The sequence below is a fragment of the Mesoplodon mirus genome (genome assembly GCF_964341445.2).
Source record: "Mesoplodon mirus genome assembly, chromosome: 12".
NCBI classification, from domain to species: domain Eukaryota; kingdom Metazoa; phylum Chordata; class Mammalia; order Artiodactyla; family Ziphiidae; genus Mesoplodon; species Mesoplodon mirus.
In genome coordinates, this window is record NC_138988.1 from 103,884,188 (window position 1) to 103,911,290 (window position 27,103).

The window sequence follows — 27,103 nt, forward strand, 5'->3', positions numbered from 1 at the left end:
GTCATGCTGCACGTTTAAGAACAGGCACCTCAGTCGTCCTCTGCTGGTGTGTGACTTACAGTCAGTAGGAAACACGACATCAGCATTTGGACGAGGGTGGGGGGAGGGAAGGAGCGGACGTGGGATTAAGGCTCTTACCACGGTGCCTGCGCACCACCAGGACCCCCCTGCTTCCCGTGGGGGAAAATCCAGGCCCTACGAGACTGGCTGACCCGCCTGGGGACACGAGGTCACGGCGGGAGGGTCAGGGAGGGTCCGGATGTCCCGCCTGGGGACACGAGGTCACGGCTGGAGGGTCAGGGTCAGGATGTCCCGCCTGGGGACACGAGGTCACAGCGGGAGGGTCAGGGTCCGGATGTTCCGCCTGGGGACACGAGGTCACGGCGGGAGGGTCAGGGTCCGGATGTCCCTCCTGGGGACACGAGGTCACGGCGGGAGGAGGCTGGGCTAAGCGGCCGAAAGCACCAAGCAGCAGCTCTGGGACCAGGCAGGTGAGGATGCAGTTTCGGGCTCTGTTTCCTGCACCCTCCCACATGACTTGAGGCAGGTGGTTCAGCTCAAGCCACCGCTGCAGGCTTGATAAGATGGCAGGGGTGGCATCCGCATGGCTGGCCGCTGTGAGCGCTGAAGCTGCGACAGAGCCATGCTGGACGGGTGAACACCACGTGAGGCGGAGCTTCTGCCCTTTGCTCTGGGTAGGCAGCGTCCCCTCACCCAGAGCCCTCCCGGTGGAATGGTGCCAGCCCCCAGGTGTGGCCTCCAGCCTCCCATCCTAGGGAGGTGGGGACAGCGATGGTGCCTGAGAGCCCGGGAAGTGGGTCACCCCGATACCTCAGTGGGGCCCCCACCAACCAGGCCTGGGGCTTTGCTGGTCCAGAAGTTGGGATTTGGTGCTTGGCGTGGGTCAGGCTTGGGGCAGTTTTCCGGGGCAGATGCTTTCTGTGTATTTTCTATGAGAAATAGAGCTGCCACGGGGGCAGAGCCTGGGTGGAGAGCCGGCCCCCCTTGGCCCCCAGGGGTGTGGAAGGCTTGCCTCAGCCCTCCCACCCCGCCCCGCTCTCACCCCTGCGCTGCTCCCTCCTTGGGCCTCCGGCCTGGAGAGGTTTTTCCTGGTGACACCTCCCTGCGGTCAATTTTGGCCTCGTGTCCATCATCCTGGCCAGCATGTAGGGGCAGGTCTTGTCACCCTGGTGCCCCCTTCGGGATCAAGTGCTTCCTGTTTTGAGAGCCTGGGACGGCTGGTGTTTATTCCCTAAATTCCTTCCAAGTTTTAAGACAGACTAAGGCGGAGTGAGTGACTCCTTAGCCGGGTTGAGTCTGAAGCTTAGTAAGGAATTCTGCCTGTGGTGGGAGAAGAACGAGGCGGCCGGAGGAGGGACTGGGTGGGGGGGGATGTGGTGAGAGGCGGGCATCTCACAGGCCTGGGAAGAAGCGGACAGAAGTCTTCCCGCAGCCCCTTCCCGGGGCCTCCGGACCTCTTATCTTTTTTTTTTTTTTTTTTTCGGTACGCGGGCCTCTCACTGTTGCGGCGTCTCCCGTTGCGGAGCACAGGCTCCGGACACGCAGGCTCAGCGGCCATGGCTCACGGGCCCAGCCGCTCTGCGGCATGTGGGATCTTCCCGGACCGGGGCACGAACCCGTGTCCCCTGCATCAGCAGGCGGACTCTCAACCACTGCGCCACCAGGGAAGCCCGGACCTCTTACCTTGTCTCTGCTCGTCTCTCTACTCTGCCTCCTTTCCCGGCCCTGCTTCTCGTCCTTGCAAAGACAGAGAGGAGATGTTCCTGTCCATCAGTGTTGCCTTGGGCATCACTGGGCCAGGGGAGGGCGATGGGGGGAGGGGGACCGAGCCTTGTGTGCAGCAGGGTGGGCATGGGGGCAGAGGGTGGGACCCCCATGGATGGAGCCTGTGAGGTCAGAGTCGCCACGGGTTCCCGGGGAGCGAGGGCCGCATCGGGATGCTTGAGTTCAGCAGAGAATAACCACCTTGGTTGCGCTCAAGCTCATCGCTGAGTGAGTCCCTGCTGGCTTTATGTTGACTCCCTATTTAGAGGACAAGTATTTACGAAGTAATCATTGAGAATTTTCCTGGAAATTTTAAAATATTTTATTTCCAGAATTTGTATGATGCTCAGCCTTTAAAGAATATACATCTCGTGACAGTGCCGTCCTCACCTCACCAGAGCCGCCTGCTTCTCTGGGCTCTGCGTGGATGGACTTTAGAACGATGCCTCCTTTAGCTCAGTTGGAAAGTCCACATCACAGAAGATTTCCCTGGGGTCTGCCATGGGAGTCTCCTCTTAAGGGACAGGCATCCTCTGGGTAACGGACACTCCTTCCCAGTTGACCCGAGAAGCATCTGTCTTCACTCCCAGAATCACAGCGGCAGAAGGCGCTCAGCCGGATTCAGGCCTGAGTCTGTCCCTGGAGGCTGGGACAGTCCCCAGAGATGTTCAGTCGGAAGCCTCCACCCATGGAAGTAGGACGTGGGACCAGGTGTCTGAGGTTAGGACACTGGTCTGTGTCTGCTCTCTCAGCCAGATCTTTGTGCTGATACAGTTTGGGTTCCGAGAATGAGTCAGGTGTTTGTGTTTGTAGAAAGACCTAACCCTGGAACTGACAGAAGCTCGCTTGGAGTTCTCTATTTTCAAGGGTAAACTGGTTTAGACAGAAGGGGAACCCTGGCTGCTCAAGGCTGAATTTCAACCCCCAGAGGGATGTGCAACTGACATACTGAAATGTACATAGTCGTGTTATCAATCTTACAGTTTCAGATGTTTTGACAGTTTGGGGCTATATCTGGATAAATTTCTCACATGACAAATTGTGTAAGTGAAATTTTTAAAAATTGAGATTATATTAGTGATGATGCTTTATCAGAAATGAGAAAATTTCCTGGGGCTGTGAAGTCTTCTGAGTCAGTTTCCTTAGAACTTGGGTGTGGCGGGTGGACGCATCCCTTCCCGCCGGCCTCGCTGGACTGCGTCCCGTACCTTCCATGGACTGCTGGCGCCTCCTGCTGGCCGGCCCTGGAACGGCAGCCTCATAACCAAGTGGGGGGTTTGAGTTTTTCTGTCCAACTGTGCAAATTTACAACCATTTTATCCGCTTGCATTTTTTAGAATCACGATCTCAGATAGTAAAACTGAGTCAAACAAGATCCCCACAGTTTTCGTTCAATCAGCAATATTTGGAATACAAAAGCTAAAAGTTCTAGATAATCCTAAATTATTGTACGTAAGCACATTTTTGAAAATGAAGTTTAAAATAGTTACTGTAAACAAGTGACATTTGGAAAAGCTCTGCCGGTCATCAAAAGCCAAAGCTCTTGGGTCACAAAGGAAGAATACAGAAGGTAGAACAGAAAGCCCCCCGACTGCCTGTACGTAGTTGGGGGTCTCCATACGCCGTCTGTCCTGGGCAGTGACACAGGCCCCAGATGTGGGCTCTGCTCACAACCCGCGCCTGGTGCTGTGTCATTTTGAGAATCGATCTAGATCTTGGGTGTTGCCAGCAGGTGTTTCGTCTTCCAACAGTTGTGAACTTGAGAAACCTGATGGGGGCGGACCTCAGTGGGTTTTGAGAAATGAAATTTTTTTTTTTTGGTGGTACGCGGGCCTCTCACTGTTGTGGCCTCTCCCGTTGCGGAGCACAGGCTCCGGACGCGCAGGCTCAGCGGCCATGGCTCACGGGCCCAGCCGCTCCGCGGCATGTGGGATCTTCCCGGATCGGGGCACGAACCTGCGTCCCCTGCATCGGCAAGCGGACTCTCAACCACTGCGCCACCAGGGAAGCCCGAGACATGAAATTTTAAAGGAAGATTTATTTCATTTCTGCACTATGGCCCCAAAGCACAGCTTTGGGTTTGTTTGTTTGTTTGTTTGAATGTTTTCCTTCCGCATTTAGTACACCTCCCTGTTTAATGGGAAACACCTTTAAAACAACTGAAGGAGGGTGATTTCCAGGCTCAGGAGAGGAGGGAAATGTGGGTGCTGGCGTTTGAAGAGGGACCAGGCCATTGGAAGCCCCGTAGCCAGTGGTGACCCCTTCCTGCCCTGATGTGGGGTGAGGGTGAGGGGCTCTGTGGGGGCCAGGTAGCCTTGGGGGCCGCCCGTAGATGGATGCCAGTTGGCCCAGCTGAATCCATAGCTTCACGAATCTCCACCTTTGATTCCCTCCCCAGGGAAGAGGTGAGCGTCCTTGTCATTCACGTGGATGGGTTTCCTTGGGGAAAAAGGAGGACGTACCGTGGGAACGCTGATCCCGATCGCCTTGGTTGTCACCCCAGAAGCCGCTATGCCACGGGGAAATAAATTATGAAGAAGGGCCCCCAACCAAAAGCCAGAGCTTAAAGAACTATCCCCTGTCGCTCTGTTCTTGCAGGAGGGATTCCAGCATGTTCTTTCGCCATTGAAATGTTTTCAGCCCCTCTTGTTTTGAAGCATGTTTTCATTTCCGGAGAGCACCATTTGGCTTCTCAGAAGCATAAAGGCAGGTGAAAGGCAGCGATAAGGTTGCAGCTTCCACAGATAGAACCAAACCAGAGTGGGTGGCAACTCAGTGGGTTTGTTGCCACCTTGGTCTTGGGCAGCTCTCCTCTGAGGCCTGTGACCTTGAGCCTGCTGGCCGGGATCCGGCTGGGGTCAGTGATGCCGAGAAGCAAGAGATGCGGTTGGCATCTGTAAGCTGGTGGACACACACACATGATGACTTGTCCTTGACTCTGTTCTCTTGTGCAACTTTATTCCATCAACAAACGGCCAACGACCAGTGAATCCCCTGCAGGTGTCAGTGTCAGTGTCAGGCCCTGTGCTGACGGCACAGGAAGGGACCCTGGGTACCTCCTACACTCAGCTTCACAGGTGGGCTTGGGGAGGCCACTGGGCAGGGAGCAGGTCTGCTGCAGAGCGGTGAGTGCTGCAGAGGTGGGGTGGATGGAGCTCTCCCAGAGCTCAGAGCAGACTGAGTCCCGCCTGGTGGGTGGGGGGCTTCACAGAGCAGAAGGCGTGTCCCACGTGGCCTTTAAGGGATGGTGGGATTTTCCCACTCGAGCCTGGAGGTGGGGGAAGGCCAGTGGGAATGAGCTCCCCAGAGGCAGTGCTGTGTGGGCATGGGGGCCGTGTTCTGGTGGTTTGGACCCATTCCTCGGGGTTGGGATGAGGCTGTGGTAGCTGGTGAGGTTGGCGAGGCTCGGATCCTCAGGGTCTGTGCGCTGAGCCTAAACGCTTATGTGTTCCCAGAGGCCTGACCACGTACTTCTCGCCTTTCTCTGCTTCATTCTGGAAAGCAGGTCGCCAAGAAGATAGGGTTGCCAGGTAAAGTACAGGACACCAAGTAAGTTTGAGTTTCAGATAAACACTGAATAATTTTTTAGTGTGTCTATCCATACTGTTGCATTATTCATTGTTTATCTGAAACACACCTTGAACTAGGTGTCCTGCTTTTTGCTCACTAATTCTGGCAACCCTAAAAGAAGATCAGCACAGAGCAGAATGTGTTTATTTGACTGAATGGTACCCTTGGTGGTTATAAACCCAACCATGGGCTAAACATGCTTTGCATCCTAGGAAATGGGTATAAATATGCCGTATGCATTGACCAGACAAGAGGCTGATCCTGTACATTGTCCTTACGGAATACAAAAACACAACTACTGTGTCATAAACTCGAGTGATTTAGCACCGGTGTGCTAGATGTAATCAAAGTTGAAACAGGACAGTAGTTTTGCTTGTCTTAGAAGAAAGCAGCTTTTTGTGGGGACGATTTACATAATTGTCCTGTCTCTAAAAACAACTTTTCAGAGGATTTTTCAGTGTCCCTCTTTTCCTCTGTAGACTTGTCCATAGCAAGCAAGAGGTCACAGAGGGGCGTGTGTGCGTGTCTGCATGTGTGCTTGTGCGTGTGTGTAATTCTAAACAAGAAACTCAGGGCTGAGACTCTGGCACCCTGGTGTTTTCTTTCTCCCTTCTCGCTGCCCCCAGCCTGCAGGGTGGTGGGTAGGTCAGGCAGCCTAGGTGAGAGGGGAGGAGGTGGCCCGGGCCCCTCTCTCCGGCGATGGCTGGGGCGTCGTGCTGAGGTTGCCAGCCCGGGCTGTGTGGACTGAGGCTTGGGGTCTTTGGCTGGCTGCCTGGACCCGTGTGGCTTGAGGTGGGGTGGGCAGGACCAGACAGCCCACCGAGAAGCAGGCCCCCGGGTGGCCAGGTGAAGGTGCACCCAGCCTGTGCTCCAGGAAGTCCAGGGACTGATTCCTGGCCTTGACTGGACGTTCCTGACCCCAGCTAATGCGAGGGACCCCCTGCTCAGCCCAGGCCTTCAGAAGTGCCCTCGCCGTATGTCTGGGGCGCCCCTGGTTTCCATGGACCACGTGTTCTGGGGCCTCCTAATTTCAATCACGTAGTTTAGGAGGTTAATTTTAACACTATGTGGACTTGGTGAGCTGCCTGCAAAATGAACAAACCTTTCGTCTGTAAAACAAAACCAGAACTTCTGAAAACTGGGATTCAGTGACTGCAAATAGTTCTGGGATTTCAGCCTCTGTGGTTTGGTCGTAGCTCACCGGGACCAACATCCTGGGGCACGTGAAATGTCCTTGGGAATCTGACTTGCTCCATCCCTGGGAAGCTGATGTGTAGAAGCTGTGCCGGGAAGGTCTGCGCTCTGCGCTGCTCAGAGGAAGATGGAAACGCACCCCGAGTCTCCGTGCCACTACCTCTCGTGCTTTAGAGACAGAATACTGCGCTTTTTAGTAGCCAGTCGAGACTTCCGGTAACCGGAACGAGGGTAGAAGCCGATTCCTGGAAAGTGCTGTGAGTCATGCCCACGCTGGTTTTCTCTGGGTAAAGATGTGATTTTTTCCCTTCCAAAGCCAGTATCTAAATGACTTGTCTAAACATAGGCTCCGTTTCCACGGGGCCTGTGGTCATCTCAGCTGTGTCATTGGGGTCTAGTGGGTCCAGCCTCCCCCAGCTACGGCCACCGCGCTGGCAGGGGCTGAGCTCTGGCCTTGTCCAGGGTGCGGCTGGAGAGTCCCGCTCGGAGACGCCTCTGATGGTGTCTCTGTGGCTTTCAGACGGACAGCGTCCACTGCAGCACACACGTGAATCACTCGTTGCGTCGCTGAAACTTAAAACGAGGTTGAGAGCCAGGCTTTCAGGGCAGGCCTGCACCCACGTGAGGCCGAGTAAACTTCCCAGATGTCTTTCGTGGAGGGTGACGCCAGGGAGGCGTCCCCATTGCGGGGTGCCTGTTGTTCTATATTTAATTCGGGAGCACACTTCTTGGTGTGTTTTTCTAATGGAGGCATTTCTGTCTCAATCCCAGGGCTGGTCGCCATAAAGGATGCCCATGACATCGAGACCAGGCTTAACGAAGTGGAGAAGCTGCTCAAGGCCGTCATCAGCATGCCACGCAAGGTGGGTGCGCAAGGTGGGCGTGCAAGGTGGGTGCGGGCGGACGGGCGGGGCCGGGGCGTGCTTCCTGGAAGTGTCAGGTGGGGTTAGGTGTAAGCCCAGGGAAGGAAGGCTCCTTGGGCTCTGGGGGCTCCGGTGCTTTCTCCCTGGGGAGGAAGCGGAAGTGACGGGCTCGCGGTTTACTGGAAAGTGAGGGGAGATGGACGTGCGTGAACTCTGGTGCGGACCAGGCGCGAACTGTTCCCACTGTCCCCATCCTGTCCGTCCCTGGGCCTCGAGCCACCTGAGCACCTGACAGGTAAGTGGGGAGGCGGCCCCGTCCACGCTCAGTCCCGCAGTCTGAGCAGTGCGGGGCCACCAGTGTCAGACGGGCTGCCTTGCGGGAGGAAAATGTATAGGAATGAACGTGTTTCTTCCCAGTATTCCAGGTCAGAAGTTGTGCTCACCTTCTTTGAAAGATCTCCCCTGGATCAGGTGTTAAAAAATGACAACGTCCATAAAATTCAACCCAGCTTTCAAAGTCCGGTGAAAATATCAGGTGAGAGCCACAGGGCCACCAGAAACCTTCCCAGCCCACTGTCCACGTGCTGGACACACCTCCCCCCCTTGGGATCCAGAAAGACAGCCCAACAGAAGGGTGGAAGCAGCAGGGGAGGGACCGTTTCCCGATTTTTATGAAAGTGTGTGTTTCTACCTACTGACCTGCAGTTTACACCCTTCCTACCTCCAAAGCGAGTTATCTGGCATATAAATTGGAACGTACTTAAATAGTCTATGAAGAAAGCATCAGTGAAGCTTTTTTTTTTTTTTTTTTTTTTTTTTTTTTTTGCGGTATGCGGGCCTCTCACTGTTGTGGCCTCTCCCGTTGCGGAGCACAGGCTCCGGACGCGCAGGCTCAGCGGCCATGGCTCACGGGCCCAGCCGCTCCGTGGTGTGTGGGATCTTCCCGGACTGGGGCACGAACCTGCATCCCCTGCATCAGCAGGCAGACTCTCAACCACTGCGCCACCAGGGAAGCCCTCAGTGAGGCATTTTGAAGTGAATTACTAGAATGCGTCATCCAGCCTGCAAAAATAAGAATTCACCTAGTGCAACACTGACTTGGTTCTTGGCTTTAGGGCGGGGGGACAGAAAGGGACACACGGTGTAGGTCTCCTTAGCGTGGATGCTGGGTTGAGCCTTCTGGCAAATGTCAGCAGCGCTAAGAGGGGATGGTCAGCCGTCCTGCGGGTCAGAGGGGAGCGAGGGAAGCCTGGGTCCAGCCCGGTGGCCGCTTCCTCAGATCTGGGCCGCACGTGTTGCTACAACACTAGGCTCTGTCCTTGCAGTGCGTTGGCAAAGCCTGTGAGGGGCATTTTGTAGGAGAAGAGGTCTGTCCTGGGAGTCTCAGGTACCAGGCTTCCCCAGGCAACTTGTCTGGCCTGAGCAAGGTTGTGTGGGCGTTTGCCGGGTACAGAGGGGATACAGCTCGGCCAGCGGTGACATCCCACAGGGCACCTTGATGTGAGGGGAGGCGGGGGGGCGGGGCCCCTGTGTCCAGCACTTGAGTTCTGAGTGGAAGGAAGGAAAGAGGAGGGAGTGGAGGAGGGGGACTCAGAGGGAGGTGATGGGGAAGCATCAGCAGGTGACGGGACCTGAGCCCAGAGCCATGACCTAAAAAGGAACTGGGTCCCAGTGATGGGAAGACGGAGGGGGCACATGGGGGTGACGGCTGACGCCACTGGTATAAAAGTGTCCTTACTGAGTGATGCACCACGGCAAGGATGAGATTCCTTAATTGTGTGCTAGGGCGAGGCGGGCAGGGCTGGCAGATTCTGGGAACCCAGGACGGAAAAGTTACTTCTTGCTCTGACCGTGTGTGAGCAGGACAGGGTCCAACCTGGGTTTGCGTGTCTGCCACTCTTGTCATCTTCCCAGGAGAGCTTCGTGTGTGTCCTTAGGAAGATGAGCAGGGGGCTGGGGGCCTCTTCTTAGCTAACACCCAGCGTCCAGAACCTTCTCTACAGGAGAGTGAAAATGGCGGTCAGCCCTCCTGACCGGATGTCCGGGGACCCCAGTGTCCAAGGCTCAGAGAGGCTTCAGAGCGTGTCAGGCTCCCTGTGCTGTCACATGGAGCGCGGGCACCTCTGTCCTTTAGTCTTGCGCGGAGGAGCCCCAGCACTGGCGTCTCCATTTTGCTTTATTTCTTTCTGTTTTGAGCCAACAGGAGAACCGAGAGCCTTTCAGGGCCTGGGGTCGGTGGCAGGCAGCAGGTTTACCCCAAAGGCCCCAGGGCGTAAGAGGGACAGGCCGGCGCTGCATGCAGGTGCTTCTGATGGCGACAACCTGGCGTCCCCGGCCCCTGTCTTAGTGCCTTGTCTTTATTGCTGATTCGGATAAACGCACGACCCAGGTTTACCCCAAAGCGCTGAAAGGAAGGAGACAGGATTGAATAGGGGTAGCGCTGGGGTCCCACGTCGAGGTTTTAACCACGTTCTTGTGTTGTTTCGAGGACTGAGGACAGAGGTTTGGGGTCCCTCCTGCCCACGAGCTCAGGAGGCCTGGCACGCATGTCTGGGAAGGCAAGGCCTTGGCCTCCCCGTGCAGGCCGGGAACCTGGGTCCTGGGGACATCGCAGGGGGGGAGTCACTGCAGTCACTGCGGCTCAGCACGGAACACTTTGTGACACAGGGCTGCCTGACAGTGGGCTTGGGAAACAGCTATTGCGAGTCAGCTGCAGAGAGCCTGAAGCCTTGTGCCAAGACCACGGCCTGAAGGCAGCCCTGTGCGGGAAGCTGGCGGGGTGGCCCCTTCTGGAGCTGAGGCTCTCCCATGCCTGGGGGTCCCTCTTCCTCGTCCGCTCTCATCGCTGGCCCTCCCTCTGCCCGAGAGCGTGGCTGGGCGGGGGGCTCCCACGCATGGCATGTGAGACGTGCTTTCGTTGTCCACTGAGCAAGGAAGTAAGTGTGCTGAGGCAAGGGTGTGGCAAATTCAGAAAAACTTCTAACGAAAACTGTTCCTTACAGTAGCCCTGCCGGCCCCAGAGGGCCTGGTCCCGCGTGGGCAGCCCTGCTCCTCAGTCTGGGCCCGTGTTTGAGCTGCATATGGACTCGGGAGTCCCCGGGCGCTGGGCCTCAGGACCCGGAGAGCCAGGCGCCCCGAGGGCCGAGTCCCCAGCAGCCCAGCCTCTCCCCGGGGTGTGTCCTCAGCACCGACGTCGGCCGCCCGGACCTGACTCCCTGGCTCATTCGTTTAGGGATTTCCTGTCATCCCGGGCGTGTCAGGCTGTGGTCACTCTGGCTTTTTCCACATCACCGTCGACCACTCTGCTCCAGGCCCTGGGCCTCCTGCTGGCTGGGCCCTGTCTCCTCCCTCCCCACAAACCCTGCCCGTCCACATCCACTGCGGTCCAGCTAAATTCCACTCGTGCATGGAAACGGCCGTGCCCGCTGTCACCCCCTCCCCCAGACTTCTCAGCACCCTCTCAAGCCTCTGATGTGGCATCCTGGGAGGTGGTGCCCTGGTGGACAGCCCTGACGTTGGCCCACTCTCAGGCCTCCTGCAGTGACCTCTAGGTTGACCGGCTAGGGATCAGGGACTCCACTAGATGGCGCCAGGCGCCCGTGGTGTGAGAACCAGCCGCCCCCGGGGCCAGGATTCCGCAGTGCTCTGGCCTCTTAGGTGATGCTTTGGACCAATGCAACCTTAAACATTCTTCATCCGTGTTAATCTAAAAGTTTATTACCGAGTCTAGGAAAACTTAAATTTAGTTTTCTACACCATGGCTGTGTTTGTGCAGCTTAAAAGAAAGCATAAACCTCAGCCTTGGTCTGGCTGCTTGGATTAATTGATATTGGCCTCAAAAATCATAGTACTCAGGTTTGGGAAGGCTGGAAATATAATTTCATTTTCTAGTAACCAGGCATCTGTACAGTCTCAATCTTAATTTTCACCACACGGGGAGAGTCCTGGTCTCCAGTTAATGAAACGACAATGTCTCCGTTGCTAGAGACATTGAAAGTAGAATAGGAAAGGGGATCGGAGAGCATGTGAACGCTTTCAGGGCTGAGACTGTCCGCAGAAAAAAAAGAATAGATGAATTAATGAACTGAGTTATGGTGGCATATGGGGCATGTGAAAACAGGGCTGCAAGTAAAAAAATAGCAAATCACCACCAGCCGGACACTGGTCATTGTTGTAGGAATGTTCACTGGTAGATGCTGAGATTAGTGGGTGAAAGTTTGAGGAGAAGCAGGATTTGCACTTGCATCTCCACCAGGATAGTTCTTAACTACAAAGAGAGAGATGATATCCTCATTTTGGAGAAAACCTCCTGACCCGAGAAATCCAGACGACATCCCAGGAATAAGTAAGGCCCGTGGGCATCACACTCCTGATGCCCAAGGGAAGGCAGCGTCCCTGCAGGTTCCTGCCAGACCATCCACCTCTGTCCAAGCACGGAAACGCCAGGCAAATTGAGGCACAGTCAATGAAAGAATCACCAGTCTGCGTCCCAAGTGTTGCAGCCAGGAGAGATGAGGCAAGACCCAGGCCCTCGAGGCCGTTCAGGGGTCATAGGAGGCTGAACCACCGCATCTTCCTGCCCCGAGGGATCCGGGCCAGGCCCAGAACAGACAGAGGGACAGGGCTGAAACTCAAGTGCAGGAGGTTTTAGTTTAGAGTATTGTTCAGATGTTCGTTTCCTGGATTTGCTTGTCGTCCCATGGTTATGTGTAAAATGTTAACCAAAGGATGAGCTGAGCAATCTGTGAAAGCTCTATACTGTTTTTGCAACTTTTCCGTAATTCTAAAATTAGCTCCAAAAAAGTTTTAAGAAATAAGAAATGGCAAAGCAGGACTCTTCTTCATGTGAAAAAAATTCTGTATGCAAAAAAATGGCTTGTAAAGGAACTATTTCATGGAACTGGCCATGTATGTGATTAAAGTCATTAAATGGACCAGTGATTTTGGCTGTAGGTACTAAGCTGACTTCTAAGAAATTCCCATTTTCAGTATATTTGAAGGTAGGCTTGAGATGCTGAAGTTTTTCAGTAAGCGTAACGTTTCCTTTGGTCCTTTTTATTTGGGTGACCCAACAGGTATGAGGACATTTGGAACGATAGCAATAACTCCCATTTATGAACCTTAGCATTGGTTAGATTCTTTATAAAAACCATCTCGTTTAATCCACACCTGTGCCCCTTAGGATAGCTGGATACTGTTATTCCCCTTTTACAGACTAAAACGCTAAGCAAGGAGTAACCTGCTTCCCACGCTTAAGTGGCAGAAGTGGAGTTTCCCGGAGGGCCCAGCTGGCCTTGCAGACAATTGGCTTCTCTGCACAGACAATTAAGGAAGGATTTGTAACAAATTTGTTTGGGGGGCTGGTTCCATTTTCTAGATTCCACTTTCTAGAGCTCCAAATCTCACATTTAAGAAAGATTAGGAAGTTCCTATACAAGGTGACTCCTGGCCACATTCACAAATGTTTTGCAGCACTGACGTTTGTTTTCACTTGTAGGGTCCTCCCCTCCAAATTCCCTTGGGAGGAGGTGGGCGAGAGGATCTGGGGGCTGTCAGCTGGCTGTCCTGAGGTCCCTGAGGTTTTACATGCTTCCTGGGACAGGTTTGAGTCAGTTAATAAAAGCAGTAAAGCAAGTGGTTCTGTGCTGTTGTGCATTTTAAATTGTGACGCAGGGGCATCTTAATCTCTCTTGTCGGGGTGTCGTCCTCTGCAGCGTCTGTCTCCTCACTCAGGCTTTGGTCAACATCTTCGTGCTCTTTTTGCACCTGGTGGTGTAGTTGACCCCAGAGGTTCCAAGCACTGACTTTTTGCTGGTTTTCAGCTCCTTCTCATGACTTACGGGCTGTCCGAGGCGGGTGGGCTCTGGGTGGGCTCAGCCGGGGAGAGGAGGTCGGGAAAGAGCCACGTGCTGATGCCACGTGGAGTGTGACCGACCTCGAAAGGCCAGTGAAACGAGTGCTGTCACTTCTCCAGAAAGTCAGTTGGAAATTTTAGCAATTACTTGGCAAATCCGATGGATGGATAGTCATTTTATCCTGGGGGGCAGAGGTAAGGAGGAAATCTACTTTTTTTTCTTCTTTTTTTTTTGTGTAGTTTCCCTAAGTGTCTTCATATGGAGAGAAATTCAAAGAACTGAGAATCAAATACCCAGAAAGATGAAAAGTAAATAGGAAGTTACAATTTCACTTATTAAAGAAAAGCACATCTGTACATGGGGATAAAATAATCTAAATTATGGAAAGATGTAAGAAATAAAACAATCCCGCAAACAGCAATAGCATCAGATGCCCGATAAGACGGGGCAGCACTGGACACCCCTGTGGCCTGTGCCAGGGCCAGAGGAAGGGCTATTCTGAGCTGTGTCCGTGCATCAGGCCCTGAGTGGGAAGATGATGATCATTGGATTTGAGAACCCGGCAGGAGTTTAGAGTCTGTTTGAAGCACGTTTTTAAGGTGAGGTAAGTGAAGGCCCTGATTTGATGGGACAAACAAGGCCCTGAGCGCAGAGCTCGATGACCAGGGGCTGAGGTTGGGGATGAGCCAGCACGCGGGGAGCTGGAGCCCTGGTGACCCCCCAGGTCTATCCTTGGAGAGTCTGTGATCCACTGAGGGAAGGGAAGGACACACAGTTCCCGGGAAATGTCAACAAGAGCTTCCCCAGGTCGGAGAAGGGAGTCAAGTGCACTTATGTTTAAATGGACCAGATGACGTGATGGAGCCTGGGAGCTAATAGGCTCTTAGAGTTGGAAGGGCCCTTGGAGAGCCTCCAGGACAATTTTGAAATTTCCAGTTAGGACACTGCGTCCAGTGTCTCGGGGTTCCTTGCTGGGCTGCCCCGTGGAGTCCCAGCTCCCAGGCCGGTGCTGTTGCAGCTGCCCACGCCTCTGCAAACACACACAACCCCGCCACCACCGATGCTCGGGCTTCCCCATCCCCGCTCCCCTTCTAGAGCTGGGTGAGCACCAGACTTTGCACTTGGAATCTAACTGCACAGCCATTGTAGACACACAAAGACGATCTGTTTGTTGCCCTTTTAAAATTACCGCAAGGGCTTCCCTTGTGGCGCAGTGGTTGAGAGTCCACCTGCCGATGCAGGGGACACGGGTTCGTGCCCCAGTCCAGGAAGATCCCACATGCCGCGGAGCGGCTGGGCCCGTGAGCCATGGCCGCTGAACCTGCGCGTCCGGAGCCTGTGCTCTGCAACGGGAGAGGCCACAACAGTGAGAGGCCCGCGTACTGCAAAAAAAATAATAATAAAAATAAATAAAAAATAAAATTACCCCAAATTGTGCTTGTTGGTGAGAAGCCAGTTTATATATAGGATTATATAAAGTAAAAGGTGAAGTCACCCATTTGGTTGAAAACGCACAGGGATCGCGCTGTATCCTCATGGCGACCCTGGGCCGTGTTATCCTCACCTGAGACAGGTGAGAGCTTAGAGAGATCGGGGGACCTGGGCAGAGCCCACGTTGTGTGCAGTCGTCTTGGCCTGAAACCCAGCCTTGTTCTGCTCCAGCTTCAAACCCACAGGGCGGGCACGTGGCGAGAGCGCTCGGACTGCCAGAGCGCCTTTCTGCGGCGGGAGAGAGGCCCCTCTTGACTGGTGTCGGGTCAGCAGGTGTGGCCCCTGAGTCTGGGTGGCGGAGCGTTCTCTAAAGTGTGGGGAAGGAGGGAGCACAGTAGGAGGAGGGGGATGTGGGGAGATCAGTGTGAGCCCCGACTTCAAAACTTCAAAATCGGATCCCCTTCTGAATAGTTCCCTCACTGCTTTCACTTTCAGAAATCATGAGGTCCAATGGATTTTGCTTAGCAAATACCGAAACAATCGTTATTGACCACAGTATACCCAACGGAAAAGACCAGCACGCAGCTGTGGACCCCTCGGAGCACCTGTAAGTGCACTGATTCGAGTGTCATTTTATTTTATTTTTTTTTTGCGGTACGCGGGCCTCACTGTTGTGGCCTCTCCCGTTGCGGAGCACAGGCTCCAGACACGCAGGCTCAGCAGCCATGGCTCACGGGCCCAGCCGCTCCGCGGCATGTGGGATCTTCCCGGACCGGGGCACGAACCCGTGTCCCCTGCGTCAGCAGGCGGACTCTCAACCACTGCGCCACCAGGGAAGCCCTTGGGTGTCATTTTACACACGAGGTTCCGAGCCGTCAGCCCGGGCCAGGTTCCCCACCCACTCGGGGCTCTAGGAAGGGGACAGAGTGTGACCATGCGGCTGGCAGTGGGGAGGGGGGACATTCAGGAGGAGTTGCCTGGCTTCACTTCTGGGCTGTGCTGGGCCCTGGAGGGTCTGGGGCCGCAAGCCTCCTCGTGGGGCCCTGGTCTCCTGGGGGGGGGGTGTCAGCTGCATGTTGGCCTCTCGTCGCCTCCCAGGTGGCTTCTGTGTGGCTCACGGGCCTGCCCTGCGGGGAGGGCTTAGAGAAGGCGGGCAGCTAAAGACCCCCTGCCCTCCGTCCTTCCTTCCTCGGGTGATAGAACTTGGACCGTGATGGGGGCTCTAGGAAAGCCACCTCGGGTGCCGCCAGCCGTCTTGGGATTATAGGGCAGGACCTGGCTCTGGTGACTGTCAAGGCCACGCCCGGGGCTCTCCCTGCTCAGGAGCTCAGGGAGTTCGTTCCCGTCTCCTGGCTCCTGTTCTCTCCAGGTGGGACCGCTGTGCTCTCACAGGGTCTCCTGAAGGCTCAGGTGACGAGTGTGGACGCCTGACACTGGGACCCCCAGGCAGCTCTGGAAGCGCAGGGTCTCCCGCGGGCACTTGACCGGCACAAGCCCGGAACCAGGGGGCATCTCAGAGTCCGGGGGTCCCTCCGCACTCCGTCAGCCCCACGTGAAAGCGGACCAGGACCGACCCAACTGCTGCCATGCCTCGCGCTCAGCCGGGACCACGCATGTAGTATGCACCGTGTGTGCAGACAGCTCCCAGCCCGAGGGTCCCCCGAGCCAACTTGGAGCTGGCATCGTGGGTCCGAGGCTGACGTGGATTACACGGTGACGGAAGGAGGGCCTGCTTCATGGGAGGAGCTTCTGGCCGGGCTTGTCCTAGTGGAGTGGTTGGTGGGCCACCAGGGGCTGCAGGGTCCTGGCTCTGGCTCTGCAAGGGTCCCAGGGACCCTTTCTGTGTCTGAGAGGCCCCAAGAGGCCCTCTGCCCCTGGCATGAGGCCAGCTCTGAGAAGGAAGTTCAGCCATGGATCGTTTTGGAGGAGAAGCATGGAGAGAAAGCAAGGTCTGTAATGTAACTTTTCCAGCCAGCCCGGGGCTCTGCGTGGACAGGGCGACCCATCCTCAACCTGCAGCGCCGGGCTGGTGGGAGAGAAAGATCGCGGGGAAACCTCTGCGATCCCAGGATAGCTTAACAAGGAGATGTCGGCCTCTGAGCGGCCCGGGAGCATCTCCAGGGAACTTGGGCTTGCCAGGCATTTCTCCAGGTGCCTGACCTCGGGCAGCCCCGCAGTGATGGCTTGCTGCCGTCTGTCTCAGGAGGGTCTGTCTGAATGCTCCAGGGGCCAGGAGGTCACAGAGAGAAGCCTCTCCCCTCAGTGGTCCTCGACAGCGACTGTGTGGCCCCAAGGCTGTGGATCAATGCTGCTGGGCCTGCTGTTAGGACCTGTTGGTCCCCACACTGTCCCTGGGGGAGAGTAGCTACAGTACTCAGACCAGAGACCCCCCTGCACTCAGGGACCAAGCGTGTGTGCCTGGTGGGGACGTGTGTGAGAGTGGGATGGCTGGGCCTCTGCCTCGTGACCACCCCGGTTGGCTGGAGGGGTTGCCAGGCTCCGGGAGATTCTGCCCAGGCCTGGGGCGAGCCCTGACCCTGTCTGCACGGGTTAGAAGCAGGGGTTTTTCCAGGCCTGCTGAGGACCACGGGGGCTGATGAGGACCCCGGACTCTACTGAGCATCCCAGGTCCACTTCCTTCCCCAGTTCTCAGGGGATCTGAGGGCAGGAGGGGTCGCAGGGGCAGGAAGCTGCTGGGCAGGGCTGTGTCGTGGCCGCCACCGAGCCCGTCCCTTGCCTGCCCGGAGCCTTTCCCTGCACCTAAGGGCCCCCTCTTGGCCTCACTGCCTGCATGGACGCAGGGCTCCACGCATCTCCACACACGCCCGTCAGCATGGACTTCGAGGGAAACCCACCTCCCTGCCTTTCCTGTCTGATTTCGAAGCTGCCATCGCCGCCGCCTCCGCTCCTCCCTTGCAGCTCAGAGGCAGCAAGCCTCCCTGGGACCCCGTCCACCCCACATGCCCCAGATGCTGGGGAGGCTGGTGGGGCACCTCTCCGCCCTCCCCCTCCCCCATCCCGGCTGGCTCCCCAGCCAGTGTAGCCAAGCCGGCGGCTTTGTGGTTTGGACGCCTCGTGCCCTGCCCGTCGCTGCCCGGCTTTCCGCTGTAGTTGAACTCCTGTGAGGTCTCAGTCACCGGGAGTCAGAGCAGGGACAGTGTGGACAGTGTGCTCGGTGGCCCCAGGCCCTCTCCGCTGCCCTGGGCAGGGCCTGCATCCGCCCGCCTCTGCCACTCCCCTTTGTTTGGACTGGTTCTTAGCTGGGGAACACCGGAAAAGGTACAGGCAGCATCTGTTTCCCCTCCTGGGGAGAAGGTCCTCCGTGCACTGTTTTCTCTGTGAAGCATCTTTTAAAATTTGTCGTCCTTTTTTTCCAGCTTAAGCAAGTGTGCTTAAGCCGAGACTGGGTGAGGCAGGGCGTGGAAATGGCTTCCATTCCTGGGGAATCCACGTTGAGAGGGTATTCAGGTCACCTCACATTTGGAGCACAAACCCTTCCTTGAGCCCTTCCCGTGCCCCATGTAATGCCCCACATTGAATGTGGGGCCCCTCCCTCCGCTAACCTCCTCTGCCCTCACCCAGCTCCTCCCTGGACTCCTCCTGCCTCCTTGGTCGTGTGTGCAAGTGGTCCAGGAAGCAGTCAGGCTTGGAGCTGGGACCACACGGCCTTCTTCACCCGTCTTTGCCATGGTCCACCGGCCCAGCACGCGGCAGGTTCCTGTGCCTGGTCCACTCTGTGTCCCCAGCGCCTGACCCAGAATAATCCCCAGATGGAGAGAGAAATACTCACTGAGTGAGTGGATGGATGGTGGATGGATGGATGGATGGATGGACGGATGGATGGACGGACAGATGGATGGGTGGATGGATGGGTGGATGGATGGATGGGTGGATGGATGGATGGATGGATGGATGGCAGGCTGGCTGGCTGGATGGACGGATGGATGGGTGGATGGATGGATGGACTGATGCATAAATGGATGGATGGTTGGATGGATGGATGGATGGCTGGCAGGCTGGCTGGCTGGCTGGACGGATGGATGGATGGATGGATGGATGGATGCCTCAATATTGGTCAGTGAGAGTAAATCACAGTCTCTAAGGCAGTGAAAACCAAAGCTGTGATGGCTCTGGAGTCGGGCCCATGTGACTGATCAATTTGCAGTCACGGTTCCTTCCACACTCTCTCCACACGCAGCCTGGTGGTGGATGGGCCGGTGTCATGGAGAGCCCTTCCGTGCTGTTTGATCCAAAGACCCTCCTGCCAGTGACCGTCTGCCCTTTGTCCACTTCAGCGGGGCTGGGGGCCAGTGAGCCAGCCCTGGCCTCACCTCTGCTTTCCCGTTTCAGGTTTGAGAATGGCGGTGAGTTTGCCTCCGAGCTGGAGGATGGGGATGACCCAGCAGCTTATGTCACCAACCTGTCCTATTACCACCTGGTGCCTTTCGAGACGGACATTCTGGACTGAGTCTCCACGGGGCCCCTCCTCCCCCAGCCGGTGACCGTGGCTCCGCTGAAGTCCATCATGCCAGGGACCAGGCCTACCCAGCCGCCCGCACCCATGGAGACCCTCAGTCTCCGACAGCCAGGAGTCGGGTTATGGGGGTCCGGTGCCCCTGCTGCTTCTAGGGGTCTTCCTGGCCCGTGTATGCATCCCCGGGACATGCCCCCTCCACGCCTGGAGGGGCCACAAGTGCCTGCAGGACGTCCCAGGCCGGGTCTAGACACTGGCTCCTCCCCCCACGTTTCCTCCCTCCACAAGCGCACAGAACGTTCTGCGTGGCATCTCGGTGAGTCACCAAGTCCTGGACAGCACAGGCGGTGTGTTCTGTCATCCGGATTTCCCTGGAAACCAGGACGTGCAGCTTCCATTCCTGTTTTTTATCTTCTATCCAGAAACTGGGGGCTTCATGCCAGCCAAGGGAGTGTTTGCAGAAGGTTGGTCGTGAACGGGGTTTTGGCCACGGGCACAGGGGGACCACTGACTGGTGCCCATGTGATGAACTCTGAGTGGTGACGATTCTCCCGAGAGGAAGGAGTCCCCACCTGGGGACACCCCATCCCACGAGGGGTGACAGCGCAGTGACCCCTGGGCGGCCGAGGGTCCCCCTTCCTGCTGGTCGCCAAGATCTCAGTGACACACTTGCCATATCAGCCTGAGCGGACGGGGATCAGGGGGTCACCGAGCGCCCCCGATGCGTCTCCCTCGGCCTTCGGGGTGGGGGGTCTGTGCTCTTCGTGTCCGTCGCTTCACAGAGAATACTAACGACCAGAATCTCTCGTGTAAATAATAGTAAATTATTGAGAATCCTAATTCTTTTACACAGTCTGTTTTTTAATCTATTTTAATTAAATAAAACACATTACTCTACTTTTATTGGTTTAAGGTGTGGCTCTTGTTACGCCTACCTCGCACACTGCGCCTCCGGGCTGCCCCCAGCGCTCCCGTCTCATTGTCCTTTAGGAAATGTGCTGTTCTCCCCCTGGGGAATGATCTGTCCAAACTGGAAAGTAAACAGAGTGTTCTCTTGAGTTAGGGCTTCCCCTTTCTCCATGTTCCGTGCTGGCAGCCACGGGAAGCCTCCTGGAACCCAGCTGCGCAGCAGATGGGCTTCCCGTGGCTTTTGCATCTCCCTCTGCTTCCAGCTGTGCTTGGTTGGGTACAGCCTGCTTCCAAACAGGCTGTCAGGCAGCCAGTGGGGTCGACCAGTTGCCTTCTTCTCTTGGGGGTAAAATTCAGGTCTGTAGAGGACGGGGCCTCTTACCTGGCAGGGTCCAAGTTCCAGTCATTGATTCCTGGGTTTTCCTCGTTATCCACATTCTGCAGGGGACTTCTCCCCAGCTCTGGGGCCACAGTGATGGCAGCCCCCTGAGTTCATCTGCTCACGGGGGCTGTGTTACCCCCTCACGGCCCAGCTTGGCTCCCCAAGACCCGCCCCCCCAGCTTTCATGCAAGAAGCTTCACTGTTTCCAGTCAATGCACAATGAGATCTCAGATGTTTGGATATTTGTTTTCCTATAAAACACATCAGAGTGTTCTCTGGCTTCTTTTTTTTTTTTTTTTTTCCTGGAAAAGCATGATCTTCTAGACCCATTTGTTATGTCCCCGCATTTGAAAGATGTTGCCAAGTTGTCTTCCAGAGAAGTCATACCCACCACCAGTGGCTGTGCCCTGGCTTCTATTGATAGAAATTGAGGTCGTTTCAACTATTTCACAAAACAAGAAGCAAAGGATGTGTCTGAACACACACAAATCTCCTCATGAATAAGAATGAATTTGTAGAATAAGGTGACTGTTGATTTGTGGGAGTTTTTTTAGATGTGAAAGATACGTAGCTCTTTTCATGAAGGAAATTGGCCTTTATGTCACTAAGCTTCTGCAGCCTAATACAAGCTCCAAACTTAGTGACTGAACAGTTCTGGGGTTGGCAGTGTGGATTGGGCTTAACCAGGTGGTTCTGCTATTGGGGCTCAGGCCTGGTGATGCTGGCCGGGCTCACTGAGGGAGAGCTGGTGTAGGAAGGCCTGGCGGGCTGGACCGTCATCTCTGCATCCCCTGCCCTCTATCCTCCAGTTGGGTAGCTCGGGTTTTTCACACTGCGGCTCACCATTCCAGGGCAGACAGAGGCCACGCCCCAAAGTGCAGGTCTTTTCAAGTCTGTTTCCATCCCATTTGTTACCTTCCCAGAAGCTTAAGCCCAGAGATGGTGTGGGAAGTCAGTGGATACAGGGAGGTATCGACAAGTTGGGGCCATGTTGCAATCAACTCACTTCACCCCATAAAGGCCTGATCTTAAGTCTCTGCTTTAAGAATCTGGGCTTATCCCTCTAGTTCCTCTTGGTGGTAAAGCCAGGTGCAGTGTAGGATGGGGGTAGGTGAGTTATGGTCTCCAGGCCCCTGGTTGGGTTTGGAGCAGCTGGTCACACAGTTTCAGGTCTAGAATACAAGCTTCTTTCCACTAAAGTTCATTTTTTCTGAAGAGAAGTAGCTCTGGCTAGAGCGATGGGGCCCTTGAGACCCAGGGACAGGGCTGCTGCTGAATGCAGGACACACCTCCTTTTGGTGGTTTTGAAAATATATTTTTATTTTCTGAACAGTCTGCTTTCCTTCTCTTTAAGGGAGCTTAATGACCAGGTATCCCTCTGGTGTTCCACCCCACCCAGCAGGAAGGGTTTGATTTTTGCCTATTTCAGCTGCAAATGTGTTTAATGGAAACAGATGACATCAAAACAGGGGTTTTGAGAAACTGTAATAGCCGGATGAGGGGATGAAAAAGCCCTCCAGTAACTTGAGATGTTGACTCATTGACAGCAGTCTGGTTGACCCTTATCCTCCACCCACTGTATTTTTTTTTTTTTTTCATTTCGTGAGTGGAGTTGACTTGATTGAGTCAGCCTGGGAGCCTGCTATTTTGGGGAGAGGAGCCTGCAATAAAATCCATGACATTAGGGCTTCCCTGGTGGCACAGTGGTTGAGAGTCCGCCTGCCGATGCAGGGACACGGGTTCGTGCCCTGGTCCGGGAAGATCCCACATGCCGCGGAGCGGCTGGGCCTGTGAGCCATGGCCGCTGAGCCTGCGCATCTGGAGCCTGTGCTCCGCAGCGGGAGAGGCCACAACAGTGAGAGGCCTGCGTACCGCAAAAAAAAAAAAAAAAATCCACGACATTAGTCTTCTGAGCACTTAGGCAGAGCTGCCATGACTTCCCAGCCCTAAGGCAGGAGTGTTGCTGGGATGGGACTGGTGTCACTAGTCCCCAAGCCTGGAGACCAGGCACGGGAAGAAGGAGGGGGAGAAGGAAGAGAAGTGACACTCGCCGAGCATCCCCGACGCCCCAGGTACTATGAGGGGCGACGCATGTACAGGCGTGTGTGTGGGGCCGTCTCGGTCCTGAGCAGACGTCAGCCAGCAGGTGGAAACACACAGAGTGTGACGGTCCTCTTGGACTCTGCGGACAGGAGGCCTGACTGCTTCAGTCTCTGGGGAGCTTCACAATGCAGTCAGCTTCCAGGACAGTCTAAGTCCACTCCGATTTGGGGGGCAGGTTGCCATCCAGTCTGGTCCCAGCTCAGACTTGAGTTAGAGCTGCTTTCTTCAGAGCTGGACTCCCCGGGCCTGGGCTCAGCCTCCAGACACGAGCTGAGCAGTTAGTGGGGACCAGGAGTTCCTCCAGGGCCCCTGGAATCTGGTCGGATGAGCTCAGAGACCTGGCACGGCGTGGTCACCCCTGTCATCCCAGCCCCACAAAGACGCCGCACAGGGCTTCTGTCTCCCCAGTGGCTGGACAGGTTAGTACCGTCCCCCCGGCACCCCCGGTCTAGGCAGTATTCACTCTCTCCAGGAACCTGGCTCCACTGGATGGTCGGGTGCAGGGTGGTCATGGGGGATGCTTGTACCAGTCCCTCCCCGGAAAGAAAATAAGAAAAAAATGAGGGCGTGTAATTGACGGTTCGTGTTTGACACAAAGGGAGACAGTCGGGCCAGGGCCCTGGTGTCCTCAGGGGTCTCGCTCCCCGGGGTCCCTGGGGTCCCTGGGGATGGGTCTTCCGGCTTCCTGGGTCACCAGCAGCAAGGGGGACGTTTGGATTCGGAAGATCCCAGTTCTTCGGTGGGGGGCAGCCGGATTTGGGGGAGTCCTCCCCACGGCAGGTGGGTTGCCATCTGGGTGCCCACGTTGCTTCTGGCTTTGCCCCTGCCACGTTTGCTCTCAGGGGAGCTTGGGTTGAGTCTGGGCTTGCTGCAGCTCCCAGGCTCCTGGCAGGCAGGCCTTTCCCCATCCTGCCCGTTCTGCGTGGAGCCTTCCTCTGGCAGGGCCCCACTCCCACCGTCCACCTACAGCTGGAGCCCCGGCCGCTCCCGGCCCCAGGCGCACGACCCGTCCTCCACCATCACCGTGAAGGGCTTCCGGTTACCAGCGGACTCATTACCTCTGGGTTCTGTTTACAGACCTGCGTCTCCCCAGCCCCCAAACACTCGGCTCAGAGCCCACATAATCCATCGTGTGTGGCTGGCTCTGCACAGGGAGATAAAAACCAGTTCGGGGGTGAATTGGACAGAACATTCCAGAAAGTTCTCCTTTCACAAATCTTTTCCAAAACTCTAAGGAGCCTGATTAGACGTCACCATTTAGTTTAGTATCTCCTCGGTGATCAGTTTGAAAAATTGACTCTGACCAGGGCCAGGATTATGCTGGTCTTGGGAGGTCTGCAAGCGGCCTGATGCTGGGGGATCACCTGTCCTTTCTGGGGCCTGGCTGTTTCCTCCTCACACACAAAGTAGCCAAGCCTGCTCATGGTTTCTTACTGTCGCCCTCTGTCCTGATGATCCACCTAGAGTAGGTTCAAGTGTTATTACTGTTGTCAATCACTGTTCGTAATAGTTACTACACATTGCGAGTGAAATGGTTCAGGCTGTAATTCTCCTCTTACAGCTGTGTGTTAGTGATGAGGGTCAAAGCTGCTGTGATAAATCACTAGGCAGCGCAGACCGTAGTAGCTGTACTGTCTTTGGAGCCAGATGGACGGAGGTTCAGATCTCGGCTACACCACTGAATGGGTAGCTCTCAGCCAGTCACATGACCTCTCTGCCCCTCAGTTTACTCAGCTGGAAACAGGAGAGATCAGAAGTCCTTCACAGTCTGTTATGAGGATTAAATGAAAGAAGGGATGGGAAACACTTGGCAATGTCTGGAAAATAGTACGGTCAATAGGTGATAGATTCTGGTACAAGACATCCACTTTTGGAGCAAGTTATAGTAGAATTTGGTCTCGAACAACTGATTTGTTTCCTTAAAGACAAAGCAGGCTGTTCGTGTTCATATTCACAGGTACAAGTTTCTGTTCTGAATGAGGACAAAGCGGGTTGGAACGATTTGCAGCTGGCGTGTCCGAGGCTGGTTTCAGAGGGAAGCTTAACCAACAGGTACAGGGCATCGCCGGGCTCTGTGCTGGTGGCCATGAGCTGGACGGATCGCTGGCCTGACCAGTGGGCATTTCTTACGTTTTCATGGATAATTCAGATGAAGGTGCCCAGTACGTGTGTGAGGAATACACTCGAGGAACAGGACAGGGAGAAATAAGGTGAGAAAAGGGTGGAGGGCATTTTGCCTTGATTTAATCAACTTTGTTCATCACTATTCAAACCCACAGAAGCACGGCCTTCGGGGTGGTGCAGGGCTGCAAACTCACACGCAGGTAAACGTTGGTTGCGCCGTCTCTCCATCTGGCGGTGCACCTGCTGTGTGACCCCCCCAGGCCCCCCCAAACATTCTCACGGGCAGAGTCAGTCTCCCATCAAACCTTCCCAGCTTTCCTTTGCCTCATGAAACCTGCCACCAGACTGCTTGCTTACCCTGAAGCCTCATGACAGTATAAGGAGACATCCCTTCCCTGAGTACTGGAAATGTTACCAGGCATCAAAACCTCAACCCCAGGGAAGGGGCTCTAATGGTCGAATTCCAGAGCTCGGCTGTGGGCGGGAGAAGGACGGGGCTTGGTGTCAGGATAGCACCCGGAAGCTGCCCTGAGTTGGAGTGTTGAGTGCAGACCCTGACTGCTCTCAGCAAAGCTGTGATGGGTGCCAGGCTCTACCTCAGGGCCCAGGAAATGGGGGCACGGGGGCTAGGAGAGCCCTCACTCTGCTTCCTCCCCAGCTCACAGCTCTGGGAAGTTCCAGGACACTAAGATTTGGTTTTATGTAAAGCCATCAGTATAAGCCGTGGTCACGACCTCAGAAGTCCTCCGTCTTCCCCTCCTTTCCTTCTGCTGCAGTTTTTTTTTGTTTTTTGTTTTTTTGTTTTTGGCTGTGTTGGGTCTTCATTTCTGTGCGAGGGCTTTCTCTAGTTGTGGCAAGCGGGGGCCACTCTTCATCGTGGTGTGCGGGCCTCTCACTGTCGTGGCCTCTCCCGTTGTGGAGCACAGGCTCCAGACACACAGGCTCAGTAGTTGTGGCTCACGGGCCCACTTGCTCTGCGGCATGTGGGATCTTCCCAGACCAGGGCTCGAACCCGTGTCCCCTGCATTAGCAGGCAGATTCTCAACCACTGCGCCACCAGGGAAGCCCCCTTCTGCTTCAGTTTGAAGGAAAGTGTTTGGGCTTTGGAGGCTGACAGATGTGGGTTGAAATCCTCAGAGCTGCATGCATGGGGTCAGCCACCCAGTACCATGCCCGGGGGTCTGGAGGGAGGGGGTGCAGGGAACAGCAGCCCAGGAGAGGGAACAGCACTGCAAAGCCCTTGAGCAGAAGGATCTTGGCCTTGAGCGACCGGGTACTTCAGTTGACCAGCTTCTCCCCCAAATTGTCCAAGAGCAATGAGGGAAAGGAGACAGTGAGACCCCACCATGCTGGCACAGGGCAGGTTCGCCCCTTTCCAAGGCCATGGATGCCCATCTTATGAAAGCCCTAGAAAATCTTGCTCCCCTCACAAAAAGGGAATGTTCTGGAACTTAGAAGGTTTTGCAGCAACAGGGATCCAGGAAGCCAGAAGCCCCGCACAGCAGGAGGGGCCACCCACCCCAGGACTGGCCTGCGACAGAAGGGGGAAGTGCTGTCCTGCAGCCGGGGGCAGGCAGCAGGGGCAGGGACGGCCTCACCTGGTCCCTGCAGGGCCGGCTCCCTGGGGGGGGTTCCTGCTCAGTCCCTGCTTTGTCACACAGGGTGAGAAAGTCGAAGGACTATAGGATTTCTTCGCCGTAGGTCCCAGCTGAGCCTGAATTATTCATACGTGCTGGATCAATTATTCAGGACGACGGATTGGCGTGTGCGTTGCAGGCTTGCTAGTAAACAAGAGGCCTGAGCAGCATCGGGCAGGAGAGACAGGCCCCGCCGGCCCCTTGCTGATGGCATCTGTGTCTTGCCCTGACTTCAGGGCTCCTGCTGGAGTGATCAATGACCCCACAGGCACTCCCCAGACAGGTCCAGGGCTGGCAGTGTGGCTGGACCCTGTCCCTAGGCCTGGCTCCTGCCACCAGGCTGTATCTGATCTCAGGTTGGCCGTAGCTCTGCCAAGACTTCTTATGTGTCTGCATTCTCCACCATTCGTTGTGGAATGTCTTCGTGAGCCGTCGTGAAACAGATCTTTGGCACGAATCCTTGTCCCAGCGTGGAGGATGTGAGGCTGAAAAGCCACACAGCTCAGGCCCCAGGTGAATGTGGACCCCTCGGCCGGCGAGGTGGCGGGGACTTTCTGAGCCATCCCACTGGGATGGCCGGAGCCTCCCGTCCCGGCCCCTGTGCCTGTCCGGGCTGCCCCCCTGCCCCCCACATATTCTCTCTTGATCTCACATCCTCCTCTGGCTTCACGTGCCCAGAGCAGCCTCCTCTCTCCTTCTCCAAACCCACTCTTCCCAGCGATTTCCATCCGGACACTCGGGAACTGTTCTTGACACTCCCCACCCCTTGTACCCCC

General features: G+C 55.7%; 1 protein-coding gene across 2 annotated transcripts in view; it reads left to right on the plus strand.

Moving 5' to 3' along the window:
- PXDC1 (PX domain containing 1) overlaps nt 1-20,069 on the plus strand; it is a 26,706-nt gene extending 6,637 nt beyond the window's left edge. Inside the window, exons 2-6 of one of the 2 annotated variants that reach the window (XM_082638874.1) lie at nt 7,321-7,412; nt 7,830-7,947; nt 14,930-15,031; nt 15,194-15,305; nt 19,049-20,069. In XM_082638874.1, coding sequence (XP_082495000.1) covers nt 7,321-7,412; nt 7,830-7,947; nt 14,930-15,031; nt 15,194-15,305; nt 19,049-19,166 — 542 coding nt within the window. In that variant the 3' untranslated portion in view covers nt 19,167-20,069. The remainder of the gene's footprint in view (nt 1-7,320; nt 7,413-7,829; nt 7,948-14,929; nt 15,032-15,193; nt 15,306-19,048) is intronic. The other variant, XM_082638875.1, reaches the window with a different exon arrangement.
- The last annotated feature ends 7,034 nt before the right edge of the window (nt 20,070-27,103 follow it).